This window comes from Cololabis saira, chromosome 4 (genome assembly GCF_033807715.1).
Source record: "Cololabis saira isolate AMF1-May2022 chromosome 4, fColSai1.1, whole genome shotgun sequence".
NCBI classification, from domain to species: domain Eukaryota; kingdom Metazoa; phylum Chordata; class Actinopteri; order Beloniformes; family Belonidae; genus Cololabis; species Cololabis saira.
In genome coordinates, this window is record NC_084590.1 from 10,190,726 (window position 1) to 10,209,652 (window position 18,927).

At 41.1% G+C, this 18,927-nt stretch overlaps 1 protein-coding gene across 2 annotated transcripts in view; it reads right to left on the reverse strand.

Moving 5' to 3' along the window:
- Positions 1-1,236: 1,236 nt before the first annotated feature.
- Positions 1,237-18,927, reverse strand: part of LOC133441474 (ephexin-1-like) — a 35,342-nt gene continuing 17,651 nt past the window's right edge. For both annotated transcript variants that reach the window (XM_061718800.1, XM_061718801.1), the window contains 10 exons: positions 14,553-14,713; positions 13,706-13,858; positions 12,426-12,555; positions 11,866-11,940; positions 9,589-9,678; positions 9,162-9,319; positions 4,341-4,499; positions 3,281-3,360; positions 3,082-3,186; positions 1,237-2,278 (listed from right to left, as the gene is read on the reverse strand). In XM_061718800.1, the coding sequence (XP_061574784.1) occupies positions 2,031-2,278; positions 3,082-3,186; positions 3,281-3,360; positions 4,341-4,499; positions 9,162-9,319; positions 9,589-9,678; positions 11,866-11,940; positions 12,426-12,555; positions 13,706-13,858; positions 14,553-14,713 (1,359 nt within the window). In that variant the 3' untranslated portion in view covers positions 1,237-2,030. The remainder of the gene's footprint in view (positions 2,279-3,081; positions 3,187-3,280; positions 3,361-4,340; positions 4,500-9,161; positions 9,320-9,588; positions 9,679-11,865; positions 11,941-12,425; positions 12,556-13,705; positions 13,859-14,552; positions 14,714-18,927) is intronic.

An 18,927-nucleotide genomic window follows, 5' to 3' on the forward strand; every position in this document is an offset into this window, starting at 1 on the left:
TCGGTTAGCCCCATTAGTAAGCTTTGCCTACTGTACGTCTCCTTACTCCGCAGATCCCCTGCATGTTTTTACAAAACTGTACCTACAGTTCCCAAGAGCGGCACAGGCCCTTGCAGAGTCTTATGTGGGGGCAGCAGCTGGCTGCCTCTCTAGCTTTGTACCTTAAAGTTCTTTGGACGCAGCACATCAACGACGGAAAGGAGAGGTCTTAAAGCAAAGTTCTTGTTTTGTATTTTTACCACAAAAAGTGAAAAATTATACAAAATACAGAACCAAATCCTTAACTTTTCTAAATAAAATAAAATATGTTGGTCAAAAGACTGTGTTGCTCTAAGGTCCAGTGACTTCTAAAACTTTCACTGAGTTACCGTATATTTATTATACATGCAGCAGCCAATAGAAATGGAGTATTCTGCTTTGTCACTCACTGGTTAGAACAAATATGAACCAAAGGAATGTTACAAAAAGGTATTAATCATTTTAAACATAAATAACATTTATCCAAAATGGCTACAACAATGCACATCCAAATATATCTAGCTAAGGATTACATAAACTGGAGGTTCAAAGAAATCCAAGTATTCATGCACGAGAAGACAATCGATTATTGAGTGAGATGCATTCGACTCTGCGACGCTAGGTGGCACCAGGCGCACTTTTGCGTTGGAGTTCTTCCGGTACAATTGGTAAACAAGCACGAAGGAGGACAACATGCGAAAAAATGGACACTAATGATGCAGCAGCTCTACATTTCGTACATACTAAGCCTGATCATGTACTCACTTCACAGTTCTAGGGGACAGTTAATCGCAGTAGCCTAGTCTTGATACAGTTTCAGAGACCTGAAATGTTTGCTGTTTGTGTCTCGGCCCGTTCCCGTTTCTATTTGTTTGTTTGTTATTTCTCTTGCAGATTTCAAAATGCGTGTGTGCCCTTGGGTGTTTTCCTGTGTGTCTCTCATTTCAGACTTGCAGCCGAGGCCATCCCTCAACTGCTGGAGGTGTTTCTTTGTGTGAACACGGCCCAACACCTTCCCTGTCATTTCCATGACAGGATTCTGTTCTTCAAAATGTGATTTTGCGCAAAAGGGTTGCATGAAACACCGCTACTGATGGTCTCAGGCCAAAGGTCAGTCCCTGATTTGAGCATAGGTTAAAGTTCCACATTTTAAAAATGGTTGGTTGTGAAATGATCATTTCAGCTTCTTTCAAAAACTTTAATGACAACAGGATTCAGTAGATTTAACCTTATTTATTACAGTGAATAAATCTTATTTTCATTAAAAATGTTAAATTCATGGAGCTGTACAAACTCTGTGGGTAAACATTGACACTCAAGCATACATCCTGTTTACAGACTGTTAAACTGTGGATAAGCTGATCCTATCCTTGATGTGAGGTTGACATCGCATTCAACAAGAAAATGTTGTACTTTACATTCTAACCATAGGAAAGTTATATACTGACCAACACTGTGATTGGCTAAAAGTGTTTCACAAACAGAACACACACACAACAAATGACCAACAAACACCTACAAACATCACAAGTGTTCTGGTGGAAACATTTACTGGACTAGCCAACTTCTTAACTTTTCCCAATCTTATTGTATTTGTTTGTGATTTGTTGGTTTGTTGCATGTGTTTCTAAGGATCCCCTTTTTGTTTGTTTGTGTTTTGTTTGATGGTAGCTGTTTTGCTGAACCTGAGTGTTTTATGTAGCTGTAATAAAGACAGACGTGGTTGTGTTTTAACTGTGGTTGAAAGATTCAAGGCTGATAGATAATTTACAGTTCAATGAAAACAGGTTTTCAGCCCAAACAATCCAAGAATTACACACTTAGCAATCATTTTCAATAAACACATTTATAAAACATGTACAAACTGACAAGGGGGCATGGACTCCACCAAATCATTCACTGTGGAAAAGATAAAAGGGTTAAGATGGAATTGAAGAGGAATTAAATTACATTGATCATTTTTGTCTTAGTGCATCTGCTTCTTCTTGGAGACATTCAATTCACTGCTTCTCTTAATTGTGGTCACCCATCTGTTCTTTGCAAGAACCAGAGACATTCAAACCCTTTGCAGTGCGTCTTCCTCCCCGTAAACCCATCTTGGCTCCTGAATGTGAGCCTGCTCCTACATCATAGGCCAGTTGGATCCTGAAGGCCTCTTTCAGGTTCTGAGCTCGAAGCTCTTTGCTCTGGATCTCTTCTGCTACTCGACTGGGGAACCAGCCCCTTTCACCATCATGGAGTCGTTCACCCATCATCCAACCTGGAACACAGGACACATGAAATGTCTGGAGGTGACATCAGTGAGAAAGATGGTGCACAGAAAACAAATTCAAACTTCAAAAATGGCATATCAGAAAAAGGTCTGATAAACCTGGCCATGGAGCGCTACACCAGCTTGATGCTGTCACGACTGTCATGGAGGGAGAGTGTCTTACACGTACTTGATGGCCTTTGACTTGATATGAACACAGAAAAGGGTGAGCAGAAATAACTGACATGTCTCTGGGACATGTGGGAACCACCTGTCATCACTGTTTAAGAAAGTATTCGACCATGAGTTCGGTCCACTATGCTCGTAACTCGATTTGTTCATGTAGGAGGTGGACTCCACTAATGGCGCTTTTCCACTAGTACCTACTCAGCCCGACTCGACTCGCCACGCCCCCGTTTTGCGCTTTTACACTAGGGGTCGAGGCGGGAGGAGGTGTGCCGAGTAGATACTTTTTCTGTATCTATTCTGCCGAAGTTCTAAGCGTGCTGAGTCGGCCCTGAATCTGACGTCATCACCCTCCACGCCACCGATTGGTTGGGGGGCGGGGCTGTCAGACGTTTGAATCAGGAAGCAGGAGTCAGCGCAAGAGCGGCTTGTGGCTTCCTCATTTTATTCAACAGGCAATGGCAGCGCAAAAGTCTGTTTAGTGATCCAACTTTGAAAAAAATAACATTCATGTTACTGATGCTTCAAATCTGAAATTTAAAAATGAAATGAGAAAAAAACTATTTTTTTTAAAGTCATGATAAATGGAAGAATCATCTTTTCTTAAAATCTTACAATCTACATACCATCATTTGTTTGGTCTAGGAGGTTTAGAACATCGGCCATCTCAATGGAGAGTTCATCAGGTTCTTGTGCTGAGTATGACTGGATGCACTGGACCTGTGGAGAGTCTGACAGAAACCCCAGCATTTTTTAGTTCACTTCTCTGTTGTGGATGTTGATGCCCATAGGTTACTGTTGGTTCCCATGGGGGAACTGTCTCACCTGGCTGGTGGGAGCTGGTGGACAGGAAGCGTGTACGCCTGTTTGGAGTGAGTGCAAAGATCCATCGAAGCTTCTCACTCCTGTGAAATTGACAATATTGGTCAGGAGTTAGGTCTTGGACAGGAACCTATTGAAAAACACTGATGTTTCATTTGAGTTGTTAGGGGGGATTACTTGTTTTGTTACTTAACACCACATAATCAAGCACTTCATTGGGCTCCATGAGTGTATTATATCACATGTATATTTCTCAGTGAGGACACATTTAAAAACTCGCATCACAGGGCCTTTTAAGTGAAATTTATCTGCTCTGTCCCAATGGTAACCAGCTGTAGCTTGATACTGGTTTAATTTTTTCATTTGTGGTATTATAGTTTTTTCTCTTTACTGGAATGTTTATATCATCCTGCCATGGTTTGGTTGATTAGTTCCTGTGTTAGTTTGAAACCCGTGTCTTTGTGTTTCAGTTCTGTTTTGACTTCCCTGGTTCCCATCTGCCCCTATTGTCTGCACCTGTGTCTCGTCAACCCTTCTGTGTATATCTGGTCTTGTCTTTCCCTTGCTCCCTGCTGGTCTGTACTGTTTTGATCCTCCTTGTATCCTGTCAGGTTTCTGGTAGACTCTTGTGTTTTTGTTAACCCTGCTCTGCAGGGCTTTTGGTTTGGTTTTTGCTTATTAAATCAGCTTTTTTTGGAACTCATGCCTCCTGCATCTCCTATCCACCGCATTTGTGACACATCCACTGGTTTTTGTTTCATCCTTCTTTGTGTTGCCCTGACTTTTTTCCTAACATGTCTTCATCCTTGTGTCTTATCAACAGTAAAGGTTTAACTTCTTTGAATTAATATATTACATTTTATTACTCATTTTATTTTGACTCCTGATATTTTCATGCTGTTTAGGATGTGCTGTTGTCTTTAAGAGTTTTATTTACTCCAACAAACCAACCGTTGCTCCTTTTTTCAGCTGCTCTCAGTTGGAAAGTAAAACTGAACCTCGAGTCTCCAGAAACCACTTGTCTATCAGTGCGACTTCAGTCTGACCAACCTCATATACTCACATGCTGGTGGTCTTGATCATGTAAATGACTTCACGATCGTCCTGGTTCTCCAGCATCTTCAAACTGAAGACACCAGCCAGTTGCTGACCCTGGTCCTCCAGGTCCTCAGTCCTTAGCATGGCCCGTGAGCATGAGTCCAGAACCTGGAACTTTTCCCCACTGAAACACAGTTCCTGGATTTACTCTCTCTGCCCTTGGTTGGATAATCCGACGTAGTGTTTTCAGTGTGAGAAGCTTCAGGGTTATCTGAAACATCTGTTATTACTAGTCTGAGCAACAATTTGATAACAGTTCTTCATGTGCATCTGGATCATTGCTGGTCAAATGGGTTTATTCTAGTCTTTTAAGAAATATATCTTATTTAATTGAATTGGATTGATTTCGTTACCTGCTTTGAGTTTCAGAAAACATTTCTTTTATCTGATCTTTAACCAGTATTAGGTACTGTTCTGGTTGGTAGATCCAGTTAAAAGGAACTGAATGTATAAAACACTTATTGATCGCTCAGAACACTTACACGACATGCCACATTAGTCGCTTGCTGGTGTCCTGTAGCATTTACGTAAAAGTGAGGCACCAATTTATATCCATTGGCCTTAACATACAGGCCCAAGCAAGACAGAAAAATTCCACAAACGCGTGTCCTTACATACACGAAACTGGCATTCCAGACACAGTGTGACGCAAAATCGTGTGTGTGCGTAATGTGACGTAATCATGTTCATTGCATGAGTTTGCGTGCAGGAGTGCCTTTCACAAGCTGAGCTCTGTGCTTGTAAGCATGCACATCCAGGAGAGGTTGAAAGGACTGCTTTCAGACATTTGAAAACACTTGTGTGAAGAAACCTGAGCAGCGTATGAATCAGACAGTTTCAGACAATACTGGGGGGGGGGTCAGATCTGGGGGTTGTGTGTGTGTGTGTGTGTGTGTGTGTGTGTGTGTGTGTGTGTGTGTGTGTGTGTGTGTGTGTGTGTGTGTGTGTGTGTGTGTGTGTGTGTGTGTGTGTGGTTGTCCATGATTATGATGTGCAGAAGTTGACCAAGTAGGTTTGAACAGTTCCAGCCATGTTCATTCAATTCAATTGGTAAGATGTTCTATACATGTGTGATATGAAAAGGAGTTGGGTAATGGCTAGGGAGAGTTGAGGAACAGCAATTTAGTAAGTTTAAAGGATTGCGTTTTTCCATCTCCATAATATTGCAAAGATTAGGAACATCCTCTCCCAGAGTGATGCAGAAAAACTAATTCACACATTTGTATCTTCTAGACTAGATTACTGTAATGTGTTATTAGCAGGATGTCCAAGTAATTCTCTGAATATCCTCCAGCTGATCCAAAATGCAGCAGCGCGAGTGGTGACAGGAATCACCAAGAGAGACCACGTCACTCCAGCCTTAGCCTCACACCATTGTCTCCCCGTAAAACTCAGAATCCAATTCAACAATTTATTAATTGCGTATAAAGCGCAAAAACCGCTTAGCTCCGCGATATTTGCAAGACCTGATAGTTCCTTATGATCCTAACAGAGTTCTCCGTTCTCAGAGTGCAGGTTTACTCGTAGTTCCTAGAGTATCCAAATGTAGATCTGGAGGACGGGCGTTCTGCTATCAGGCACCATTACTATGGAACCAACTTCCAGCTTGGGTTAAGGAGGCCCCACCTCCCCCTTTAAATCCAAACTTAAAACCTTTTCTGTTATATATGCATCGTCACAGTGTCCAGGTATCGAGGCGAAATGAGGTTTATAACAAACCTCAAAGCTTTTAATTTATCACTGTATTTAGCAGCTCCAGTTCGATGTTGTTGACGTTCAGCACACGGATGGAACACTGACATTTTTTATTTATAAAATAGTGTTGTTCTTCTCCCTTTTTATCTCTACACTAACATCTGTAGAAATCATCAATCCTTGTTGGTGGACCCATTCATGTGTAAATACTGTTTGATGAACTTGTGCACTAATTTAATATTTTTATTTCATATTTTCTCTTGTTTTTACTATACAAACCTCATTGTATTATTTTAGTATTTCCTTGATATTTTTTGCAAATGTCTTTATGCAAGTTATGATTGTCACTGTAGTCTTGTTTGAACTGATGCCTTGTGACCAGGACGCTCTTCTAAAAAAGATTTTAAATTTCGATGCGCTCTCCCTGAGAGAGATTGGAGATTTGGGTGATCAATTTACTTACTATTTTGTCACACATTAGCATAACTCCAAATTAAATTAATTAATATTACAATGTCATTACAAGCTTTTTATTCAGTTTCAAGTGTTGCTTCATCTTGACTCGTTGGTCTGTTTTTCTTCCATAGAGATTTTAAACTTTCAATCTAAGAAATTAATTACTGAATTTCATGGCCAATGAGGTAATCTCAGAAGTCAGAACTCGGATTTGAGGGCCTTCAGGTTAGTTGTTATGGTTGTTCATTAACAGTCATAATAATAAAAAGCAGATTAAATATCTTTTTCCCTGGTGTAATGACATCTTTTACAATTCTGAGTGTTAAAGCTTCAAATACAGCTTCTTATCTTCAATATTCTAATTTAATAGACATCAGCAGATACACTTTACAGGAACAGGCCGCTGTTCTGTCTGTCATCCTACAACATTCTACCCTGCAACGATCTTCACAGTACTGGATGAGGGTAAGAAGTAAAGACTGCTGAGAAAGAGTTGTCTTAATGGGATTTACTGATGAAAAGTGCCACAAAAACTCCCATGGATGTCATATTCTGATAAAGGTTTTCACATGTCTTCATGAGTCACTGTACCTTTTGGTCAGTGGGAGGAAGGTTCCAGCTGCACAGTGAATATGCTAACAGCTGAACAGAAATCCTAAAGTTCTCTTATGCAGCATTTTTTTTTTTAAATTAATCTTTATTCATCCCACAAAGGGAAATTAGTCTCGGTTTTTAACCCATCACTAGTTAGACTAGGAGCTGTTGGCTGCCATTTTTACAGGCTTTTAGGGTTTTACAGGGTTAAGGGCCTTGCTCAGAGGGCCCAAAGTGATCCACCTCAGTTGCAACCTGGAGACTTGAACTTGGGCCCACCTCCGTAACCACTAGGCTCCAGTGTTGTGCATGAACGAGTACAAATGAACGCGTTCATTGAACACGTTCATTTCTGTGAGAACGATGAACTGAACGTAACATACAGTATTTGCAAATAAAAAACTTGAACATTAACTTGTTCATTCTGCAGATCATGAACTGGAATTTGAACTGGTCAGATTATGTGAGTTTCAGCTTCACTGTTTAAAGGAGCTTGAGGCTCCTTTTAAGAAATGAGACTCTCTAGCGCCACCATTCACCACGACGGCCGTTGGGGGTACTGCAGCCAACAGTGAAGCCGGCACGGGAGAACGGGGAGAACGCACATGCAGCGTCATGTGACGTCACATCCGCAGCCCAGCGCGGGAAATTCGGCCCCCGAATTGCAGCACATTTTGCAGCACACAGCCTGTTCAAGGCAACGGAGAGATACACTAGAGGACTCATTCTTTTGGGTTTGGAACGCTTCATCTGACATTATTACTAGAAAACTTAAAACGTATACGAATTTTTTTCATAAATCCTGCCTCAATCCGGCCTCAGTCCAATTATTACGGAATAATCCTCCTTCTCATCTCACCAGCGGGCGGCGCGCACATTTAAAATACTCGACAACAGGGGGTCCTGAGGACCAGGGTTGAAGACCACTGCTATACAGTAAACAGTTTTAGGATAGGGGGGCGTTTCATTCGTACTTCTCACCTAAAAAATTGAAATGAACTGAATTTGAACTAGTTCAAAATGAAAATGGTGAACTATGAATGTGAACTGTTCATTTTTAAACTATGTGAATTGAACTTTGAACTAGTTTATGAGAAGTATGAACTTGCACAACACTGCTAGGCTCCCTTAAAGTAGCATCCAGGCCAAGTAGATTGGGTTACGGTAGGTTTCTGCCTGTAACAACTCATAATGTAATAACGGCTCATAATGTAATAACGGCTCAAAATGTAATAACTTTTCTCACAATAACTTGTGAGAAAAGTGTTGCATTATCATCATTTTTACCTCTGCCATTCCTGCAGGGGGTGGAAGGAAATGCTTTCACCTCTGTGTGTGTCTGTCCGTCTGTCAGCTGGATCACACAATTTCTGGGACACGTGGCGTATTGGCCAACTTAGATGCCATATAACTCTTCCCCCAATATGCGGCGGGCCACATTAACAGGAAGATAAGCCTTATTGTTTAACGCATCATCCCCTATAGATCAAGTCCATGGTATAAAGGTCACAATATAGCACACACTGACAACAAGAATGGACTTATGGGCAGAAGTCTGTGTTTGTGTTTGACTATTATTTAATAGCATGGCATTCGCAAAGGCCCAAAATATCGAACATGTGTGCCACCTAGTGGCTCAACTTTATACATCTTACAAAATAAAATGTGAAAATGCAATTACTATTAAATAATACTTCTTTTTACTAATTTAGTTTACTAATGCACTGAAATACATGCTGTTTGCTTTATTTGCACATTTAAGAGGTAAAAATCATGATAATGCAGCTGCTTTCTCACAATATGAGCCATTATTACATTATGAACTTTTATTACATTTAAGTTATTACATTATGAGCCATTATCACATCATGAGTTGCTACACTGCCACTGACATGTTGGCTCACTCTCAAGATACTAAAATCATATCAATTTCAGGTACCAAAGTTACAAGATGGATAGTGTAATTTGTACCACTTTTAAAGAATCAGTACAGATGAAGGTTTGCTGTGGAACTATGTACTAGACTAACATAACTACTTACCTGCGCTTGGTTACCAGCAGCAGATTGTTAAAGAGGAACAGGTAGACCGGTTGGTGGAGCTTACGACTCCTCATGGTCCTGGTACTCTTTGGTCCAGCCATGAGCTGCACTTCACCCTTTTTTAGCAGCCAGCGTGAGTGTGAAATGATGGGCACTGACTGTTAACAGAGAACCCAAACAAGAAACACTAAAAGTTAAGTCTGAACGTCAAATAATATTGTTATTGTTCTTGTGCTTTAAATGCCTCGATACAGGAGGACCTGGTTAGTACTGTCTGAAAATGATCCTATCTGACAGATATTTCAGTATTGAGACTGGTTTTCTGTGTGTTTACCAGGACACGAGTGGTTTAACGAACAATAATCTCCAACTCCTGGTGACATACAACTGTTCAAAAAAACATAAAAGACAGTAAAAGTTGGTTTACCTTGGATTTAAACTCTAGAGTCTTCTCGATGCTGATCAACTCCTCCGTGCGACTCATCTTTCGCACCCCTTCGTTGCACTCCTTTACAATCTGAGTATGATGCAAAAACAAACCATCGGAAAACACCACTATCAGTCATTCTTTGGAGATATCTAAAATATGAAACTTTTTAATTTTGTATATGATAAAACAGGAAGAGAAGTAAAAAAGAGAACAAGAATACGCAGAAATGAGGCGGACGTCTGGTAATTCACATTTGTTTCAACAAAATGAGGACAAAGATGGTAAAACTAGAGTCTTCTCCAGGACACCAGGTTCCTCATGTACAAAAAGCGCAGCAAACAAAAAAGTTGCGTATGCCATTTTCCAGGCTCACGGTCAGATGTTCAAAATCAACTCTGCATGGATTTCTGCGTCCCGCCACCCACATTCCCGGCTATAAAGTACTGAAACTCGCTTTTATTCACCAAAGCATGTTACTGGACAACTCATGAAGTTGAGCGGAATAAAAAAAAAAAAAAAACTACAACAAAAGAAAACCACATGTAACCTAATGTTCCCGCATAAATGGCTCAAAGTGATTCCAACATAAATCCAAAGTAAACTGATGTTTACATCCACAAATGAGCTGCTGATAGGTCACATATCTGTCAGTCATCCCTGAGCAGCGCCATGCCGGCCAGATGGGACGACTAATCAAGAGGAAAGCCAGACCCTTCAGACATCCCATAACTCTGACTGACCAAACATTGAAATACGATTTACAGCGAAGAACCAGTTCCCTAAAGATGTCTTTTGAATATTAAACTAACATGTCACTAAAAGCTTGGCTGTAACTGATGTGAATAAATAACATCTAAATGACGTTTTATTGGATGTAAACTTATATGGAGTAGTCTGGAGGTGCTGCAGGGCTGCAGGAAGTGTTTCCCTGATTATAGAGGCTGCTTTCTCCTCTTGTGGATGCAACGCTCCCATCTGCAGCAACTATTTTCATTTCTTTTCATTCTCATGTTGGTTTGTATGTTGGACAAATTATTTTTAGTTTTGGTGATGGTTAGATATACTGGTTCTTCTATTCTGCAGTTTTAAGGCCATGCTCTCACTGCATGTACTGTTGTACTTATGAGAGAGATGGCCAAGGCATATCCTCAAGAAATGCATCTGCAGAGTCCTCAGACTCGGTCAGGCATGTCCTTAAGTATTTATTATGATGTATTGTCAGTGAAGACAAATCTCCCTATGAGACAAATAAATCAAATTAATCATATTAATACATTGTCATGAAATGAGGAGAGTCATAGTTTGTCTCTCCACCTTCAGTTATGGTGTTGATTCTTAAAATATAGAAATGAACAAAGAGAGTATCGGTACACTGCAGCTATAGATAAATATTCACATACACCCGTACCCACACGATAAACCCACAACCCTGAACACAACACATAAAGCAAGGAACAACAACACCCATAATGCAATGCGGTCAACACGACCACAGGACACTACACTACTTTCTTTTACGACTTAAATCGGAGGAAATAACATCAGATACATTCTTTTTTCTGAACTCAACTTCTGGCAGGAGTCTGGAGCTCACAACCAATGAAGGTGACGCCATTTCCTTGTTTGGATGAGCTATTTTCCGTGGATTTTTATCCTCATTACTGTGTTAAAGTTGATCTTCTTGATGGAGGAGACATGTTGTGGGAGAGAGGTGTTGTGCTCACGCATCTGCGTTCAAATTCACATTGAATGTGATGCTCAAATGAAACGTGTGTGGACAGTTTTGAATATCTCAATGTTTTTTCCATTGGCAAGATGGGACTTTATTTATTCAAGGTAACTGGGTTGGCTGTTTCACACGCTTGTCAATTCTCCATCCCTCCTTCTGTCAGTCTTTTTAATTACAATCTCAACCACGTTTTTGACTCTCTTGCTCATTATTTTCTGGGTTTCTTAGACTTGTTTCATGTCCCAGCACTGTTTTTCTTACTTTCTCTTGTATTTGGTTGATTTATTTTATGCCTTCCATTTTTTCTGTGTAACTTCAAAGCTCTGAACTTCTGTCAGCGGCATCACTCTGGTCATGCCATGACTAATGAAACTGTACCACTGTGACCTCGAACCTTCAGACATACTCATTATTGATTAAAATGTATATTGTTCTATAGATATTGGTGAAATAAAAAATCTTCTCCTACATCTTCTCTGATGTAACTGCCATTTATGATACAAGGAAACACATCAGGGAGATCGTTATGATTGCTTCATGCTCACCTTCTCCAGTTCCTGATGAGCTTTTATGGCATTTGCCTCCATCTCTGAGTTTTCTTCAGCTTTTTTCAAGATGTTCTGCACACATAAAAAAAAATATATATATATATATATATATATATATATATATATATATATATATATATATATATATATATATATATATATATATATATATATATATTTCATTTCATTTCATTTTTATTTATTCTGGTCATGGAAATATGCAAAGAAAAAAAGCAAGCAAGTAAAGTAACAACACAATCAAAAACATATTCCAGAACCAGAAAGGAGCAGGAAGAAGAAAATCTTATTATACCTGCCCCTCCCTCAAAAGAAAACTGAACAATAATAACAGATGGTCTGCAATTACTTAATTAATATCACAAGAAAAGAAAAACAAGAAAGTATATATATATATATATATATATATATATATATATATATATGTATACAACAATAAAAATAGCAAAGACTCATGCATTCTTTCTGATCAACTTCCAAACCAGCTTTATTTGCCAAGTTCGTCAGAAGATGCAAAGTGTTGGTTGACACAAGCTCACCTGGACGAGCAGCTTCAGCCTGGTGATCCTCTGGAAAGGCAGGATAAGAAAGGAGGTAAAGGACAGGCCTCGGACTCGTGGGTGGTTTTCCAGGGAAGTCAGTTTGTCTCGAAATGCAATATTTTCCTCTCTGGATTGAAGGAAATGGTACAACAACACAATAAGCGAGACGTGCCATCATATGGACATACAGATCAGGTTTAATCATAGTTCCTAGAGATCTGGAGGACAGGTCTTTGCTATGAGGAACCCTTACTATGGAACCAAATTCCAGTTTGGGTTAAGGAGGCTGACACCACCTCCACCTTTAAAAGCAAACTTCAAACGTTTCTGTTAAGTACAGCCTCTAGTGTGTTGGGGCCAGTAGTCATAGCTGCATCTACAGGACAAGACTAGAGCAGCTGGTCTTAAACAGCTTCATCCTAGATATTCTCCTATAGACCAACGCTGCAGGGGGACACCAACATGATCCAGTGAGCCATCACCCCTCCTTCTCTGTACTACTTCTCTTTCTTCAGATCAACCATTAGTTATTAAGTAAAAGTATCTAATCCGCATACAGTAATTGTTGTCCATTGTTCTTGTTGTTTGTCTTGCTGGTCTGCCCCCCTCCTTTCTCTTCTGTGCATGTTTGCAGGCCAGAGCTTCAGGAGCTGCATGCTGACCTGCAGTCCCCCCCCCTCTGACCATCCCAGTCCTTGCCTCCACCTGTCTGTGTAGATTTTTGTTGGATATCAGCCGACATCCTGACCTGCAGCCCCCCCCTCTGACCACCTCAGTGTCTTCTGTCTACATCTGTTTATAGAGTCATCCCTGTGGTGAACCAACTTACCATTGTCTCTGTGTCCCTCCTCTCTCTGTTCTAAATTATCTCTTTCTGCTCTCTCTTTCCCTGCTGTTTTTCCTTGCCACTGTTTGGCTTAAGGTTTTTCTCCCACTAGGGGAGTTTTTACCTGCCATTGTTTATATAAAAATTGCTCGGGGGTCATGTTCTGGTCTGTTCATGTACTGAGGAGGGGGACAACCTTGTTTCAGTCCTAGTCTCCTAGATTTTTCCTCAGAAAACCCAACTTATGAGTCAGATGCGTTTAGGGAGAAGTCTATTATGTTTCTTGGGAAGTCCAATGTAGACTAGAGAGCAACATCCTGATCTGCTCTCTGTTTCAATGAAAATGTAAAATCACAAAGAAATTGATCATGCATTACTGTGAGGAAGCTAGATTCCCATTCAACAGCTTTTTTGTTCCGTTTTTTTTTTATATATAAAATAAGATACTCACAGAATGCGCCTGTAGTTTTTCTCTTGGTATGCCTGGTTGATGACGTACTTGATGAAGACACTGAAATGTTTTACCGCATGCTCATAGACAATGTCGCACACATCAGAAATCAGAACAGACTCCTCCATACGGTGTTCAAGATCCATCAGAAACCTGAAGTGAAAGTGTCATGAAGGTGGTGAGGGGGACCAAAATGCAAGCATACACAGAAGTAAGGGTAATCAAAAAGCATCCTTTAATAATAGCAACAGGGTAACCAGAAACCAGGGAAGTCTTACTAACCACCAAAGACAGAATGAGAGACAAGACCATATAGAGATTGATTTAAAAAAATAAATCAATGGATAATGAGACACAAAAGTGGACAATTAAAACAGAGTCAACCCAGGGGACATTCTTTCGAATTAAAACAGGAAATTAAGCTAAACTACTATTACTGTGATTTAGTAGACGCTTTTATCCAAAGCGACTTACATCTGAGAGAACAACACAAGCAAGAAATCACATAGTATAGTACAGCTGGATAAGTGAAGGTCAGACCGCTCAGAGTCCAGTTGGACACAAGTGCTGCCATGCTAATGCTAGGGTTTTTTGTTTTTTGTGTCCCCTTCCCACCCAACACATCAGTCCCTTTATACAGGAAAGGTAGGTCTTAAAATACACCATATTAAAGATCATCTTGGCATAAGTGCATGCAGCTTTCTCAGTGTAAACAGGCTAAAACTCAAAGTAAACAGAACATAATAACCCAGCCAAAATCATGAAAATGTAAAAAAAGGTCATTATCATATGGGGTAAAGGAGAACCTGCTAGACCACTCAGAATCAACCAGTCACACCTGTCCTACCTTTCACTGGCTGCCATGACTTCCTCAATGTTGGAGAAAAGGAAATGCAGATCAGACTGGATGAGGGTGTTGATTAAAATAGGGTTACGTAGGAAGTGAGTCTCTAAAATCTCCAAACTCTTGTAGTAGGATGCTTCTGAGGTAACAAGCTCAAACATAACCTGCAGAAAGAAGCAGAGCAGAAACACACCAGGGTCAGAGTGAAGGCTGATTAATTTATTTGTCTCAGTATGCCTGCAGGCCAGTGGAATCAATTTTCGGGCTTTTAACTGACTCATTTAACTCTTTTAAATTTTCTATGCTCACCCCTATTTTTATTGGATCTTACTACTCTGTTTTATATTAATCTTTAGTTTATCCTGTTTTATCCTGTTTTATTATTTCATTGTTTTATCTCAATGTTATATTTAAATGTTTTAGTCGTTATTTATGGTCTATTTTATACATTCTATTGTCTTATTCTCTTAGTTTCTAATGTCTTGCTTTCTAGACATACTTTTAGGATTTTATGTTATGTTATACTTTTTAAACTCTTTTAGTGTATCTTATTCTGCTTTCTTGTAGCTTTCAGCTCCAGTGTTTCCTCATGGGGAGCCTCCATGCTGGGAGTGACTCTGGCCTGCAGGGGATTGTCCTGGGGGTCGTCCTGGGGGTGGCTCTGGCCTGGTTGGTTGTGGAGCTCTGCACCACGGCTTTCTACGTTCTATGCATGAAAGGTGCTTTATAAATAAAGTTTGATTTGATTACCGAACGAAATATGTCACACTCCACCACAATAGGTGGTGATCGCGCCCACCTCTATTAACATAAGGTTTTCCTGGTTGACCCGTGACCCCACATACCAAAACAACAAATACGTATTTGATTTGGCTGTTTCCAGCAAAATAGAATGATGGTGAGCAGGGAAGTGGTTCAGCTATGTACATCCTCTTCTATATACCCTTTTCCACCAAACCAGTTCCTGGGCTGGCCCCGGGCCAGTGCTGGTGCTGATTGACAACTCGTTCAACTTGCACACCAGCTGAGAACCGGTTTGACTTTCCCTATCTTGGGTGCTAAGGGGAGCCACGTCATTATAATACGTCACCGTAAACGTCAGTTACGTTGCTGCGAACGTCCATAGCGTAGCAAAAACTATGGATGACCTTGCTGTGTAGCTGCTGTTTTCTGGCTTTATGCTACTTCACTGTGATCAGAAAACAGCCGATCCAATGCCAAAAGACAACTTGTCCTCTCCACAAATCACTGCTGCTTTGCTGTATCCATACTTCGTCGCTTATTTGAATAGTGCCCTCTCACAGTCTTGCTATTGCGAGATGTTGGTCTTAACAACTCCGCCCCCCTCCGCTTGCGTAAGCAGTTCTTTCCTCTAGCCCAGCAAAGACTTGGTGCTACCTTGGAACCAGTTATTCTGGCCCGGAGCAAGTTCTTTGTCAGTGGAAACAGAACGCCCGGTTGTAAACTCAGCACTGGCCCAGAACCAGCCCTGGAACCGGTTTGGTGGAAAAAGGCTATATGTGTCTGCTACTTTTGGTACTTCTCTGTAAAAGCTGGGCTGAGCCTGTGGAGAATGGTAGAACTCCAGCATCATTATCTGGGTGTGTTAGTCAAGCTATGATCAGTTCGGTTTAGCTCGGTGTCAGACTAAAACTTTGCAATGCGACAATGCTTTTCACCAGAATCACAAAGGCGGTCTTAGGCAGACCGGTTAACAATTCCACAGAATCGAACTACTGGGAACCGGTTCTCGATTCCCACCCCTATATATCAGGCGTCTTCAGTCAGCTAAGTGACCATTGTGCCATTGCATGTATACAGTCTTGTAGCGTGATTAAATGTCCATCAGTGATTGTGACAAAGCGCTCCCTGTGCAGATTTGGATCTGAGAACAGGTGAGTCTTCAACCTAGACTCAAATGCAGCTGAACTTGGGCTTTCTGTGAGTTTTTTTCCAGACATGTGGAGCATAGAAGCTGAATGTAGTTTCTCCCTGTCTGGTTCTGACTCTGGGAACTGATAAAAATACGGATCCAGATGACCTGAGGGGTCTGGAAGGTTCATACTGGGTCAGTAGGTCCGTGATGTATTTGGTCCTGGACCATTCAGTGCTTTATAGACCAGCACCAGAACTTTAAAGTCTATCCTCTGACAGGCAGCCAGTGTTAAGACCTCAGAGCTGGACTGATGTGGTCCACTTTGTTGGTCTTAGTGAGGACTGGGGCACTAGAGTTCTGAATGAGCTGCAATTGTCTAACTGAGTTTTAAATGTGGACCTGTAAATACGCTGTTACAATAATCAAACTAATAAAGATGAATGCTGGACTACTTTTTCCTGGTCCTGCTGAGCCATCAGATCTTTTATCCTGACCTGTAATTGTTTCTCTTTGGCTCCAAAGACAATTACCTCAGATTTGTTCTTGTTTAACTGGAGAAAGTTGTGCTACATCCAGTCATTAATCTCCTCAATGCATCTATCAAGAGCCTGTACCGGGCCTCAGTCTCCTGGTAACATTGTTATATTTATCTGCATGTCAACTGCATAGCTGTGGTAGTTTATGTTCTTGTTATTTATAATCTGTGCCAGTGGGAGCATGTAGGTGTTAAACAGAGAAGGTCCCAGGATGGAACCTTGGGGAACTTCACATGTGATTCTTGTCATTCGAGTAAAATATTGTGGTGGACTGTATCAAATGCAGCACAGAGATCCAGTAAGACTAAGACCGACATGTTTCCACCATCTGGTACACTGCTGTATGGATGTTTGGTAGAGGCCTGCTGACATCCTGACCTGCAGTAACCCCTCCCTCCGACGCGTCGGCTGTCTACATCTGCTTATTAGTCATCCCTGTAGTGCACCAGTCAGCCATTGTGTCTGTGTCTCTCCTTTCTCTGTTCTTCATTCTTTCTGTCTGTTTTCTCTTTTCCTGGTTTCTTCCCTCCTAAAGGGGAGTTTTCCCTGCCACTGTTTGGCTTAAGGTTTTTCTCCCACCAAGGGAGTTTTTTTACCTGCCATTGTTTATGTTATGTAGGCATCATAGCCCTAAGCATTAAGCTTTTGAAAAACAGGTTTTTCAATTATTTTATTTTGAAAATGGGAGATCTGAGATGGGCCTGTAGTTATTCATTTGTGTCTTGTCAAGATTGTCCTTTTTCAGCAGAGGTTTAATTACAGCTGTTTTTTAGTGGCTCTGGAAACACACCTGACATTAAGGACAAGTTCACCATCAGTAACAAAACCCAAATCTGAGACCTTTTTGAAAAAACATGTTAGCAGGACGTCTAATCAGGAAGAGGAGGAGCCGACGTACGATGTCGTCCAGGTCTTTGCTGTTAATGGGTTGAAACTGTGTCATGGTGTTTAAACCGGTTTTCGATGAAGTCATTGCAGGCCACAGTGGGATGAAGTTTATCTGCCACTGACACAGGGGGGTTTGTTCGTGTTTCAACTGTATTAAATAAGGGTTAACCCTAACCGAACATCATGACTGTTGTTGGTGATTATGTCAGAGAGGTAGGACTTTCCTGCAATCCTCAGTTGTAAATTGTAAGAGTGAAGTTTCTGTTTATGGATGTAATAAACCTGGAGGTTTGTTTTTCTCCACCTGCCCTCAGCTTTCCGACACTCTCTTTCCCCCTTTTTCACCAGTGTGGAATTTCAACATGGAGACGTCTTCATTCCAGAGATAAGCTTCACCTTAAGGCCCTGACACACCAAGCCGACTTTCGGCCGTCGGGCCGTCGATGAGCGTCGGTGCGCGTCGGTGCGCGTCGGTGCGCGTCGGTGCGCGTCTGTCGGCCTAGTTTCCCCGGTGTGTCCCGCACGTCGCCACAGGTCGGGCGCCCATCGGACGGGAGCTTTTCAGCCAATTCGACATGTCGAATCGGCGTCGGCAGTTGGTCAAACAGCTCACTCTGTGATTGGCTGTTCCCAGAATTTCCCAGAATGCTTTTCGTCGTCATTTGCGGACTGAATAAAAAAAAAAACATGGTGGACATTTCTTATTTTTTTGTTAATAAAATCAATATTTTGAGTTAGTTTCTGCATAAAAATGCGTTTTGATTACATTTCTAGCGAGAAATATATATTTTACTTTCATAATATTCACTCAGTGAATGTATATAATCACTCGCTTTCCCGTTTTTGCAAAGTCTTTTTCAAACCTCGCCATAATAAAGGCTGATTTATGGTTCTGCGTTACACCAACGCAGAGCCTACGGCGTAGGTTACGCGGCGACGCGCGCCGTACGCCGCACCCTACGCCGCACCCTACGCCGTACCCTACGCCGTAGGCTCTGCGTCGATTTAACGCGGAACCATAAATCAGCTCCGGAGCCGGCAGGCAGAAATCCCGAAATTTTTGGAGCAAATGTTTTAA